This window comes from Nelumbo lutea, chromosome 1 (genome assembly GCF_056320005.1).
Source record: "Nelumbo lutea isolate HS-2025 chromosome 1, American lotus-T2T, whole genome shotgun sequence".
NCBI classification, from domain to species: Eukaryota; Viridiplantae; Streptophyta; class Magnoliopsida; order Proteales; family Nelumbonaceae; genus Nelumbo; species Nelumbo lutea.
This window is the reverse complement of record NC_142684.1, coordinates 105,705,563-105,720,139: the sequence shown is the minus strand read 5'-3', so window position 1 is coordinate 105,720,139 and position 14,577 is coordinate 105,705,563. Positions and strand designations below refer to the sequence as shown.

At 32.1% G+C, this 14,577-nt stretch overlaps 1 protein-coding gene across 1 annotated transcript; it reads left to right on the top strand.

Annotated features, from left to right (window-relative positions):
- The first annotated feature begins 10,563 nt into the window (after positions 1-10,563).
- On the top strand, positions 10,564-14,577 carry LOC148876597 (uncharacterized). Its single transcript, XM_088971858.1, has 2 exons — positions 10,564-12,039; positions 14,013-14,577. Exons 1-2 carry the CDS (start codon positions 11,574-11,576, stop codon positions 14,060-14,062), a joined length of 516 nt encoding a protein of 171 aa, XP_088827984.1. The 5' UTR covers positions 10,564-11,573; the 3' UTR covers positions 14,063-14,577.

The following is a 14,577-nucleotide window of genomic DNA, read 5'->3' as shown; positions in this document are numbered from 1 at the left end:
CCTCCAACTAAGCGTCATGTAGGGTTTTTTTTTTCGGCTTTATCAAACCATAAGGATGTTTTGTTGGGCGGATATGAATTTAATTGTTTGCATTATCAGTTATGTGCAAGTTACTTTTGAAGGAAGCACTTTTTTTAATTTTTCTTATTCACTTGGGGGGTTTTCACTTCTGATGTCTTATGTGGCACCCAATGGTGTTGACAAAATTAGGTGGCTACGTTGTGTTTGGTACCATTTCTATTTTTAGTTCACACGTTGTTTGATTGTTTGAGGTATATTAATACAAAATTTTGAAAAATTTGCCTTGTAGCATCATATAAGATAGCTACTTGCACCATAAAAATATATAAATATATACATGGGATTGATCGTTAGTATTTATGATGGAGACATCTTTTCATTGTATTAATCAATACAAAACACTTGGGGTGGAAAAAAAGTCCTTTCACAAATTTGTATTGACCAATCCAAATATTGTGGGCGGAAATGACAATGGTACCAAACAAAACCCTTAATTTACTGATGTGGTTCAAGCTGAGTGGACAAGCATTGGAAGAGAACATTCTAGGCCAAGCAGGTGGAGTTAAGCCCGTCATAGCTGAGCAAGTGAATTTGATGATTTCAAATCAGCCCCCACAAGATTGATCCCACAGCACATCCTCACTGTGTATTGAAAATATTTCTAAATGATATAATCATTTCTGGTACTATTATCTGAAAATATTTCTAATACATGACAGGGATGTGCTGTGAAACATTGTGGGGCACAGTCTTGTGGGGGCTGATTTGAACTCGAATTTGATAAGCAATATAGAAGCAACAGAGGGCAGAGGAGCAAAAGTTTTCAAAGAACAAGTTCACATCTCCGCCCCACAGCACATTTCTGCTGTATATTGAGAATATTTCCTGATGATGAAATCATTGATTCTGATATATCATCCGTAGATGTTTCCAATTCATGGCAGGGATGCACTGTGGGGCGTTGTGGGCTGGCCCCGGGTGGAGATGTAACCTCTCAAAGAACATAGAAGAATCTTTTTACCTTGGGCGGCATGCCCTTTAGGGAGTGAACTGCACACCACAGGACAAGGAGTTTGAGGGCAATTGGTGCCCAGCTTTGCGGAGGAATGGAATCTACTCCTCACACTTGGGCGCCTCACATGTACATCCACTGTGCATTGGGAACATCTCCCGTGAAAAATAACTTATAAGTACGGGAGATGTTCTCAATGTACGGTAGGATTTGCGTGTGAGGCAGGTGTAAGGCGCCATAAGTGAGGAGCAGATCCGGTTTCCTTTGCGGAATCTGGGCTACGTGCGTTAACATTCACCGTGTGTCCTTATACGTCAGTAACATGCAATGTTCACAAATGTGGGGTCACACACTATGTCGATGTGGCTTCGCTTGTTTGAGGCAAGGGTACATATCAGTCCTCAACCTAATGAGAGTCTTCAGATTTATGCAGATTTATTCACGTACCGATCAACCCAAGCCCGAAGGGATACAAATGCAAATATATAGAGTATAAAACTTTATATTTTGTACATGATTTTCAAAACTGGATTGGACTAGACGGTTATACTGGAAAATCAGGAACTGGTCAACGATTGGTTCTGTTTTACCCTAGAATCGTTATTTTGCTAAAAACTATTGATTTAATCAGTAAATCGCTAATTCGGGCTTTTGAACCGTTCAATAGTTTTAGTCATTTTTTAAATTTTTTTATTTTTTTCAGAATGGACCGTCTATTCAGTTCGAACAACTGGACCGGAATCGAACCCCTAACCAGTTTATTATCCAATTCGGTTTTAAAACCTTAAGTTTGTATTATTTTATATGTATATACATTGTATATATTTGTACTTAAAGGAGCCTTATCTCAATTGATTGGGGTCAGTGTTTATGGAAATGTTCTAAAAATGTAAAACCAAGAGGGGCAACTCTCGAATCAAAGGGAATTGGTAGGCAACAAGTTCTTCAGGGATTCACTTCTTAATCCCACAAAGTTCATCAGGTTACCATTCGGGATTATTTTATTTTTCTGCAGGGTTTGTTTTACTTTATCTACATTACAAACAAACCAAAGCAAAAATAAACGTATTTTCATGTTTTTTTTATCAGTGTAAATGAAATTGCATTTCAATCAAACCAGCGGATCTTACAAACAAGATTTTCATTACTAAAACCCCTAGGCCTAATTCATTAGTGCAATGCAAATTCATTTGCAATGTTACAAAAAACATGAGAGTGCAAACGACTTGAATGCAACTTATATTTTTAGTTTTGTTTTAAATTTTATTTTGATTTGTTTGCTTGCAATTAAAATGAAATAAACAAAATCTTAAACAATGTGAAATAAAATACAACATAAAAACAAGCCAAAATCAAAAGTTATGCTCTCTTAATTTGCAATCCCCTATATTTGTATTAATGCAAATAAAATTGCATTACAATTTATAAATGGAGCCATAATTTTGCTCTTCAAACGAGAGCCAAAGAAATTATTTTCTTTAAGACTGCGTTTTGATTGAGGTGTAAATGAGAACCGAGATAAATTTTACACCCCGCTCCAATTTTATAGGCATTTGGTAGAGGTGTTAATATACCTGGTAAGGTGTAAAAGTCCATTCATGTTAATATTTTTCTCGAAAAATCAATGAAAAGTTTACATAGATAAAATCGATGTAAACTTAACATTCTTCTCCATCCAACAGTCTCCTCTACCTTCTTCTCTTTGTCCTGCAACAGTCTCCTCTCTTCTATGATCTGATTCGGGATGGCACACCTTGCATCTACCTTCCCTTACCTCAAGATGCTAAAAGTGGGGGTTTTATTGAGTTTGAACTTGTTTCCAACAGCAACAAGCTGATGGAGGCTGCCAGTGAAGCCAATGGAATCTCTTCCTTCATTCACACTTACATGGGTATCTCTGCATTTTTCGTATCTCCTTAAGGCTGTGTTGGAAACAATGCAAATAAGTGTGAATGCAAATTTATAGTGTAAAAGGTTCATATAAATTGTAAAATTGGGTTAGTTTTGCACTAACAAATTTATCTTTTGACTTTTAGCTGTAATGGATGCAAATATGAATTCCAATAAAAACATATGCTTTTTTTTTTATCAAAAACACACTTGAATGCAAATTTACTTCTTTCTTATTGATGTATTTTTACATATTATTATCAATATAAATATGCATTAATCTATCACTTGTCAATGCATAAATATAATGTTGTCAAGCACAGATAAAAGCAAATCAGAGTACAAATTTATCCTGAACCAGGATTTACACTCCATTTGCATTATTTCCAAACGCAACCTAAGTCATTACCATTTCGGGCAATGCATCTTTGAGAGTTGCAATTTATGATCATAAATCAAGTCCATTGTTGGTTAACAGAAGCCTTTCATCAGGGTACATTCGGAATCCATTTGGGTTCAACGGAAGGGAGAATTTTTACAGTGTGACAACCAACAGCTTAAAATTCAAAAACAACCCCGTTCCATTTTCTATCAATCACTGAATCAGAACTTCCTTTTTCAACGATGTAAAAATGAATTCACACCTAAAATAGCCTATGAGTGTTGCTGTATTGATTTAATTCAAGTGAAAAAAAATATACAACAAAAAAGAGAGCCACGAGGAGAAACACGTGGGCCCAAGGATAAAAATGGGACCAGATCTAGTAGGCATGATAAAGTGCTCATTCAACGTGATAAAAATACCTTCATCTATCTATATCTATATATAATTATATATTAAAGTAAACCTTGCCATGTCAGTAGTTTGGTTATCTAAACCTATCAATTCTAGAGGAGGTGCAAGATTCTCTCTAAAAGCATTAGCCATTAGGGGTTACCACCTAACATGCCTTATCTTCTTTTTTTCCTCTCCTTTTAATTAGGAAACTAACTATCCACTTTCTCCTAAATTATCTTTATCCCTCCCTAATTCTTATTTATCTCCTAAATTATCTCTAATTCCTATTTATCCTCTCCCCAAATTTTCATCTATATCTATCTAAAGAAAGTTTGAATTAAAACATTTAACAATTATTTAAATATTATAATGAAATTATGTTAATAATTTTAAAATATTTATTAAAAATACAAAAAAATATAATAGAATTAATAATTTTCATATTATTAATAATTTTATATTTTTATGAAATTCATAATGAAATTATATAATAACAATATAAATTATAATTTTATGGATTATTCAATTTAATAACTAAATAATATTTTAAAAACATAAATAAAAATTATTTAAATGACAAAATATTAAAATAGCTAAATAATTATGTAACAAAATATTTAAAATTACATAATAACTTTAAAGAAATAAAATTTAAATAAAAAAAGATTAAACATTTTATATATTATTTAAATATATAAATAATGAAATATTTAACATAATTAAATTTTAAATAGTTAAAATAATGAAATCATGTAATAATAGTATAAATTATAATTTCATGGATTATTAAATTTAATAAATAATTAATATTTTAAAATTTTAAATAATGATATTATTTAAATAATTAAATAATATTAATAACTAAATCATATCATATTAATAGCAAAATTATGTTATAACTTTAAAAATTTATTAAAAGCACAAAAGTATTTGTAAATGGCGGGGCCCCATGTGATGCACGGGATGTGGCACCCCTCCCTATCCCTCGCTATTGTAGTCAATAAACTCTACCCCGTCCTTGGTGGCTAGGCGGGTTGGAGGCAAGGCACCCATTCCTCGTTGGATGGAGAATCCCCAACTTTTCCCAACCTCAAGGCAATCACCTAAAAATAATCTAATTTGTGGATATTTTACAAATAGGATAATGGGAATTTTGGGTATTTTAGAAATTGAATTATGACAAATTGGGAGCATATTATAAATGGAATTGTGGGATCCTAGGATTATAAGAACATGAGGAAAAACTTAGAGATATTTTAAAAGTTACTATTAAATCTACTGATATCTTACTAATTTATCATCGGGTTTGGGGAATTATATGCAAACCCCGTCTCTTCCCCGTCCCTGACTTGGAGCAAAAATATTTTCCCCATCCCCACCCAGTCTCTTCCCCATCTCTATTTAAGATTCGAGAAACTTGCTCCGTTCGGGGTGGGGCAGGGTATTTTTATGTTTTATATATTATTTTTTAATAATTATTTATGTTTTATATACTATTTTTAAATAAAATTTAAATGTTTTCAATATAAAAAAAATTGAGTACTAAATAATATTTTAAACATTATTTAAAAACAAAAAAGGTAGAGTAAATAACAAAATTTTGTAGTAACGTTAATAAGAATATGAGATATAAATAAATGAAAAAATAAATATTATTGAAATAGTGGAAGTAGATTAAATAACTAAGAGGTATTAAAGCTTTTTATTAGTTATTTATTGTATTTTCATTATAAATATATTTTCAACAATTGTGTATTTTTGCTATAAATTTTCAATAATTATTGGACATTAAACTATTGTTATTTGTTAGAGATTAGACCATTAATTTAGCTGAAATTAGGAGTATTAACTAGGCAATTCAGTTTGGTTGGTGTTTGTTTGGCTAGCCAAACTGATTTGGTTGGGTTAGGGAGTTGGTCACTCGAAACCGACCAACCATTAGTGAAAACTAACCTTTGGTTAATTAATAAATGTTCAAATTTTTAATGTCTAGCGTAATTTACATTAATCATTTTAATTTGATAAAATTTCATTAAATTTTTACAACAATTATTTATTCAAAAATATATTACTAATTAGCATAATTTACTAATTTTTATAAAGAATAATTATAGTTAAAATTATCAAATAATTCAAGGAAACTCTTTAACTAATAATCCATAATTTTTAAATAAATAATAATTAAAAATTGGGAAATTAATCTACAAAAAAACATTATCCAAAACTATTTAAATAATAGTCCATTATTATTATTCTACTAAATAATTATTAAAAAATTGGAAATTAATCTATCAGGAATTATTTCATATTTATTTAATTAAAAATCCAAAATTATTATTTTAATAAATAATTATGAAATAATTTAGGAAAATTATTAAATCTATCCACACCGGTCTAGACCACTTGGTTGACTTCAACCACTCTTGGTTTTACATTAATTAACAATAAATGATTTACTTTTAATTAAAATTAATGTAATTAACCTAATTACATTAATTTACTATAATTACATCATATTGATTAATAGTAAATAATTTAGGATTAAAAGTAAATAATTTACATGAATTCATATTAATTTATTGTTATTATAAATAACTAATTCACTGTACATGTTTGTTAATCAACAACAATTTCAATAATTTTTGAAAACTATCATAAAATATTGTTATTTAATTCACTATTAGTTAATTAGTTATAGAAAATTATTAGAATCGTAGGGATGGAAATTTTCCCTATAAAACTAGGGCCCTACCCTACCCCACCCGAATGGGGCAAGTTTTCTCGAATTTTAAATAGGGATGGTGAAGAGATAGAGTGGGGACGGGAAAAATAGTTTTTCTCCAAATCAGGGACGGGGTTTGCGTATAAATCCCCAAACCTGATGGTAACTTAGTAAAATATCTATAGATTTAATGTTGATTTTTAAAATATCTCTACATTTTCCTCATATTCTTATAATCCTATGATGCCACAATTTCATTTAAAAAATACCGATAAATTTCCATAATCCTATTTGTAAAATATCCACAAATTAGATTATTTTTAGGTGGTTGCATTAGGGTGGGAAAATTTTGGGGATTCCCTATCCCCAATAGGGAATGGATGCCTCGTCTCAAACCCACCCCACTACCGAGGATGGGGCAGGGATGGGGTAGAGTGTCTTGACCACGGGGGCGAGGGACAAGTAGAAATGCCCCATCCCGTGCGATAGTATATATTAAAGTAGAACATGCTCCGCTGGATGGCCTCTCCTTGCTCTATTACCTTAATGAAGAAATTCTAGAGGGGGATCAAAATTGCCTTTAGAAGCCCATAGAGTTGCCACCTTAGCATGGCTTATCTCCCTTTTTCCTCTCCTTTTTATTTGGAAACTAACTATCCCCCAATTTCTAACAAATTATCTCTATCACTAACTCCTATTTATCTCCTAAATGATCTCTAATTCCTATTTATCCTCTCCTCTACTTTTCATTTATATCTATCTAAAGAAAGTTTCAATTAAAAATTTTAATAATTATTTAAATTTTATAATGAAATTATATAATAATTCTAAAATATTTATTAGAAACACAAAAGTAATTATAATATATTTAATAATACTCATATTATTAATAATTTTATATTTTTATGAAATCCATAAATATGTAATAACAATATAAATTATAATTTTATGAATTGTTCAATTTAATAACTAAAATATTTAAAATATAGATAAATAATTATTTAAGTTATTCAAATAATAAAAATTAAAATTAGAAAATAAAATACTATTTAATTATTTCAATAACTAAATATTTTACATAACAACATACTAAAAATATCTAAATAATTTTATAACAAAATATTTAAAATTACATAGTAAATTTAAAGGAATTAAAATTTAAATAACAAAAAAATTAAATATACTACATATTACTAAAATATTTAACACAACTAAATTTTAAATAGTTAAAATAACGAAATTATGTAATAAATTTAAAAATTTTCTTAAGAGTAGAAAAATAATTATAATAGATTTAATAATATTTGAATTTATAATAATCTTATATTTTACAAAATTAATAACGAAATTATGTATTGATAGTACAAATTATAATTTTATGGATTATTACATTTAATAAATAATTAATATTTTAAAAATTAAATAATGGTTTTATTTGAATAATTAAATAATATTGTAAATAAATAATTCTCAAATACTTTAAATATCAAACAATTAATAGCTAAATTATATTTTATATATTATTTCAAAAACAAAAAAAAAAAGATTAAATAATGACATCATTTTATAACTTTAAAAAATTATCCAAAACACAAAAATGATTGTAATAGATTTAATAATATTTTTTAATAAGAATATATAATATAAATAGTTTAAAAAATTACTAAATAATATTTTAAATAACTTATTTTTAAATGTTTTAAATATATGAAATTTATTATGAAATTATATTTTAAACATTATTTAAAAACACAAAATATATTAAATAGTGAAATTATGTTATAACTTTAAAAATTTATCAAAGACACAAAATTAATTATAATAGATTTAATAATATTCGACAATGAGAATTTAAAATATAAATAATTGATAAAATTTAAATATTATTGAAATAGTGAAGGTAGATTAAATAACTTAAAGGTATCGAAGCTTTATTAGTTATTTATTGTATTTTTACTATAAATTTTAAATAATTATTAGAGATTAAACTATTGTTATTTGTTAGAGATTGGACTATCAATTTAATTGAAATTATGAGTGTTCACTAGGCGGTTTAGATCGGTTGCAAATTGTTTGGCCAGCCAAACTGATTTGGTCGGGTTGGGGATTGGTTACTAAATGACCAACTCGAGTTGTATTGGTAAATGTCCTAAAAACCAACCTGAAGACCAACCTGCTTTTGCATATGGATTGTGGTCACCGGTTCAACCATCCTGGTCAAACAGGTCTGACCATTCCACGTCTACACTATATATTTAAATAAATATATATTTATATACATATATTTATGTGTATATACGTACATATGTGTGAAAATACATATTTTATATATAAATAGTGTATAATTGTGTTTAACATATAATATATGTATTATTTTATATTTTATTTATATTTTAATTTGATTTTATAAAAAATGTTAAAAATTGAATTTAAGGACAAAAAAGGGTCTTTTCGCAAAAATAGCAAGGCAAGGCACCTACAACACCTTAGGACATAGATCTTGAAAAGTTACGTAAAATAAAAAAAAATCACCTCATTCAAATATCGGAGTGCAAAGTTATGGCCTCCGGAAGTTTGCACATGCATTAGGTATGCAACCTATAACCCAGTGACCGAGTCAAATGGGTCAATAGTTGAACCCTCCAAGTTGGGTTGCTTTTTACCAAGTCAACGGTTTTTTACCAAAGGGCAGTTTTCAAGGTCGGGTGGCAATTCAAATGGTTCAACCTGTCGGGTCAATGGCGGGTTGAAAACATTCGTATCGATTTTGGCTGATTTTCAATTTGATTGGTCGGTTCAAAAGATTTAAACTTAAAAAATCAAATTACATTTAAAAAATATAATGATATTATTGAAAGAATAATTTAGAATTTTAAGTTTACAATATAAAAAATTGTATTTGAAATATAAAATATTAATATATATATTTATATTTATTTATTTATTTATAATTGGTTTGGTTCAATTTTGATTGATTTACAAATGACCAAACCAAAACTAATCTAATTTGGTTGGGTTGGAAAATTGCTGAACCAAAGTTAGCCAAAAATACTAAAAAATAACCAACTCGGGTCATGTTGGGTCAATTGCATCAGTTAGATGAACATCCTTAAATGAATTCAGTTTGATGGACATCTTTAAAAATATTAAATATAATATATAAAAATATTAATAATTATTAATTATTTAAAATTAAATTATAAAACAATTGTTCATTCTTATCTATTTCTATTATTTAACTTTTGTTTAATATAATTTCTGCATCGCACGAGTCCTCCCTAATTTACAATAATAAAACTAGGGCAATATAAATGAATATTGTCCTCTCTTTAAAAGGAGTTTTGACGATAAATGCCATCACGAAGGGAGGTTACGTGACTAATCCCATCCTTCTATTAAGCAATAAATGAGATCACATCTGTGCCCCCACAGAGGGCGCCCCACATGCACATCTTGACCATCTCCCAAAATTGTCAATGGGAGATGTTTTCAATACACGGCTGGTATATGCTATAGGGCGTTGGAGCGGAGATGTGAATTCGCAATAAATTTACCTTTTTAAACACATATAATAAGTTAATTAAATCCTCATACAAAAATTTTAAATATACGGTAATATCAAGCTATTTCAAGTGGGTTCCAACTGCCAACTGTCAACTGCCGTTAATCTGGGCCCCGTGCACAATATTCTAAATATACGGTATGAGATGGATTTGTAAAGCTCAGGATTTACCCAAAAGGAGCACCAGGTTCTTACTGAGTGGAAGGCAGATAAGATTGTCACCCAGGAAAAAAAAAAAAGAGGAACTCTGGGAACCAAAAACTAACGGCCGATGTACCGTACTATACACGTGGCATTTACTTGCACCGCACACACGCAATGATTGGGCACGGGTAACCCCACGTCAGCAAATCCTCGTGGCAGATATAATTTCCTTCTTTTTCCTTTTATTTTCTCCCAATAATCCAAATAAATAAATTCCGTATGAAATAAAATGTCCAGTATTGGAGAATCGTGGAACTATCAGAGGGTTCCAAATGTCAGATCTGGAGTACGAACGATCTCAGCCGTTCGATGTGCCTTGATGAAAATCCAAAATAACAGGGCCTATAAATCATATTTAGTCAAGTCGACGAGCTGTCAACTGATAGAAAAGATCAGAGATAGAACAGGTTCAACAGAAACCAGAGAGCGAGAGGAAGGGGGGAAGGAGCAAAACTAGGGTTTCGACTTTCGATCTCTCTGTGATTGTATACTTTTCGGATAAATGTTACTGTTTGGTGATTTCGAGGACGAGATCACCATTGCGCCTTGGAGAAACTCTCCGTTAGTCCCGGTTTCAGCTTGAACATCGCCGGGTTCAAGCATTCATTTTTTGCTTCGATCTTCGCATCTCGTTCGAAGTTCTTTGGAACGAGCCAAAGAGGAAGTAGAGTGTTTTGCTACCTGGATTTGGGCAGTTTTTAGGGAGGGAATGATTTGAGGACCTCAAGGGTTCCGTTTCTAAGAAGAAACGCAAAAGTTTTGATTTTTTATATTTATGGGTTGTCTTTACGAGTTCGTTCCGAGGATTTTAGGATTGTCTTGATCAGTAGCATCGAGAGAACTAGTTTTCGTATATCTTTCCTGGTTTGTTGAAGGATATTCGTGTTTGAGCTCTTCCTTGGTTTCTTCCCTTCAGTTCTGTTCAATATATTTTTAGCTTTTGAGGTTCTTTTTACGGTGAAGCTGCGTTTGCTTATTTTGAGAAAAAAAGGTAGGTCTTTATTAGTTCTAACGAGTTGGATTTATAGACTTTTTAGGCCGATGTTTTTTTGGGGGATCGGATAAATCCTTAGAAACTCTTATTGTTTCATTTATGATGGTTTGATTATTTCGCTTTTGGGTTTAGAGTTTTCTAAATACAGGTTTTTTGCTGCTCTACGGTCATCTCTGTTTTTTCCATCCATCTTCTCTATTCCTGCCTCGATTTATATGTTATATCATCCCATTTGTTCATTAGTTGTTTCCACCTAATTTGTTTGCTTCAAACAAGCTGGAATTATTTACATTCTTTCTCAATAAATCCTTGTTCTCGGGCTTCCCGTTCCGAATCGCTTCATAGCTTTGCCAGTTTTTTGTTTTCTTTGCACCCCACTGGCTCCGTAAAATGGCTGTAGCCTTCACTCGGTTTTCTTGGTGGTTGTGGGGTGGGAAGGATCATGAGCCCACTGTATCTTCTGGCTCTTCTTTGAATTCTTCATCGGATTTAGGGATGCGGGAACCGGATACGGTGAAGTTTCCCTCTGTTATGGGCGGAAAGATACCATCCACACCGAGGAGGACTAAACGGAAATGGCACAGCCGAGAAGAACGGAGAATTGACAGGGAATATGACGTGGTTTTGGTTCCATCCGATGGTGGATGCTTGTCGGGATCTGAATCAGACGATTCAGACTGGTCTATTGGGTGGTTGGAGCCACATGCCCCTGATTTCCTGAGTGACGATGAAGCAGAGAGCAGCTTTGCTGTCCTTGTTCCCTGCTATGGACGTGGTCGTAGTAAGGAGATAGTGGACAATTCAAAGAATCAGATTTTGGGTGCTCTGGTGAACCTTTCTAACGGGTATTCTGCTGGTAAGAGGCCTTCTGCTTGGACTTTGGAATCCTTAATTCTTTACCCTCTTAATTTGGTTTGATGCAACTCCTGTAGTTTTCAATCATTTTTTCTTTTTCCTGTTGTCACTGCTGTCTCCACTTTTGAGGCTTTATACAGAGTAAATATTTCTTGCTTTGTTATTTTCTTTTTATAAAGCATGAGCATGAAATATTAATTCTAGATTTGGATTTGATTTGGTTAATAAACCACTGGAGTTGTTCTCTTGTTTTGGCGGGCCTTTGTGCTGTCAATTCTGGTGACTGTTCATTCTTGAGCCTTTGTAGTTGGTTCAAATTTCATGGTTAAGAGGGGGGGGGTATCAACAGTAACCAAAATTTTACATCCTAAATGCATATTGAAGTCTGATATTACTTCAGATCTTTGCGGAGTTATCCACAGGCCATGCAAAGTAAGGGGCAAAAGAAGCTCATATGCTTTTTAATTCCACCTTCCTTTGTCATCATCATCTTTGTTTGTATTTTGTTTTCGTTTTTAGCACTTTCTCTGGCTTGCGATCCCAGTTTTTGGGTTCTTCTATTGTGTCCTTGTTTTCTATGTTTTTGCTATAGAAATAGGAACGTAGAAGTAAATCTTGATTCTTTTATTATTTCTTTCTTTGGTTTTTCCATGGGCATTCATCACTTGCAAAATCCTTTCTGTGATCCCAGTACTTGGGCCCCTCTCTGTGTCCTGTTGTTCCTATCTTTTAACTATAGAAATAGGAATCACCATCATCATCTAAGCTTTATCCCAACTATATGGGGTCGGCTAAATGGGCATTGTTCCTATCTTTTCCATGGGCATTCACCATTTGGCAAAAACCTTTCTTTTCTCACTGTTCTTTTTCCATGGGCATTGGTACTTTTAAGAGATCCATGGATGATTTCTCTTGCAAATTTTTGTTGGACCTTGCAGCTATTTTCAGTCATTTTAACTCCCTTTTTTTTGGTTGGGGAGGAAAGGGATAGGGTCAGAGCAGGGTGCACGTGAAGTCCACTGACTTTACCATGGAGAGACTGCAGATATGTGGGTTTGATCCTGTGCCTCCATATTATGGAGGGATGCCAAGTGACCATCTCAGCTACTGGGTCATCGGCATTTAAATTCCCTAGTTTCAATTCCTTCCATGGTTTGTATCATTATTGTTATGAGGTGTTGCTATCTTTTTGCTTTTCTACTTATTTTAGTTTTGATCTGTACCCTTATCTATTGTTGTATTTAGTGTTGTAGAAGGGGGGGGGGTGTTGTTTTGGAAAAAGATGAGTTCTATTGTATCGAAATTCTACATTCAATGCTCCACTAGATTGGTTGGCTAGCAACCAGCTATTTGTGGCATTTCTACAATTCTTTTTCTTATCAAATTCCTTTTATGTAGCTCTTGAAATGGGATCATCTTCCCACACTAAAGTGTTCCTTGGTTACTAGTTCTACTAAACAATAAGTAATCTTACATGTGGCAAATTACTGTGGAGCTTAAAAGCAGAATCCAAGCTCCTTTCTTCATGGAAAAAATTGTCCTAGAACACCTATCCTCTATGCAAAATAAGCCAATTTTATAGGTAACAATTATATTCAAAAATTAAAACTTTGAACAGCAAACTTAATTATGAAAACTACCAATCTAAGGTGGTGAATCCTGGGATTGAACATGTTACCAATCCAATAGGCTTCCTATGATGGATGTGGTGTGGATTGGCCGTAAGATCCCTACACATGGCAGGAATGGGTGGGTTCGTGAGCGAAGCTCCTTATTTGACCCCACTAGTGAACCTTTTTTCCATATCTTATTTTCGTGATTAATGTATCCTTGGAGATTTTCTTTTTTCCTGTGCTTATTTATTATTACCGCTGAATGGTTTCTAAATCTTACTGCTGCATGAACTATGGACTTGTCTTCAACCGTTTTATTTGCAGATGCTAAGTCATGCCTTGCATCTTGGTTTATTTGCAGATGGCAAAAAGTATATAGAACAGTGGCTTTCTTCTCTACAAAACAACTGAGATCAAGGGATATCAGATTGGCCCTATGCTTCTGCTGCTGCTACTACCACTATTTAGCTTGAGGACTATCTTGTTTAGATGAAAGAAAATATATAAAAAGAGGAGCAGAAAGTAGTAAAGAACGGGGAGAGTAGCTTATCAGATCAGCTGGTTTTGTGAATGGAAGCTTAGGAGGGTGCCCAGTGCCCACCGAAGGGGGGGAAAAAGGAAGATTGGAAGGATCAGCTTTTGTGGAGACAGCAATTCACGAGGGCATGAAAACGGAAACAAAGTGGCGAACATGGGAGAGTCTCTCAGGGCATCACGCCCCAATTTCCTCATTTGGTGTCTTCTGCTCCTGCATCCTGCCTTGCTCTCTTTTCAAAATGGGGGACATAAATGGTGAAAGGATGTTTTCGTTTTTTTTTTTTCTGTATATACATGCAAATTCTTTAATGTAAATAGCCATGTTGTACATATGAAAACTTATTATTACTGTAAATAATACAAACTTCTTTTTTGTTTATGACATCAAA

What these genes read in the sequence shown, in the direction of transcription:
- LOC148876597 (XM_088971858.1), top strand. Translation starts at nt 11,574, where the DNA reads ATGGCTGTAGCCTTCACTCGGTTTTCTTGGTGGTTGTGGGGTGGGAAG. An exon ending in TTCTAACGGGTATTCTGCTG is followed by an intron (nt 12,040 to 14,012) that starts GTAAGAGGCCTT and finishes GTTTATTTGCAG; the next exon opens with ATGGCAAAAAGTATATAGAA.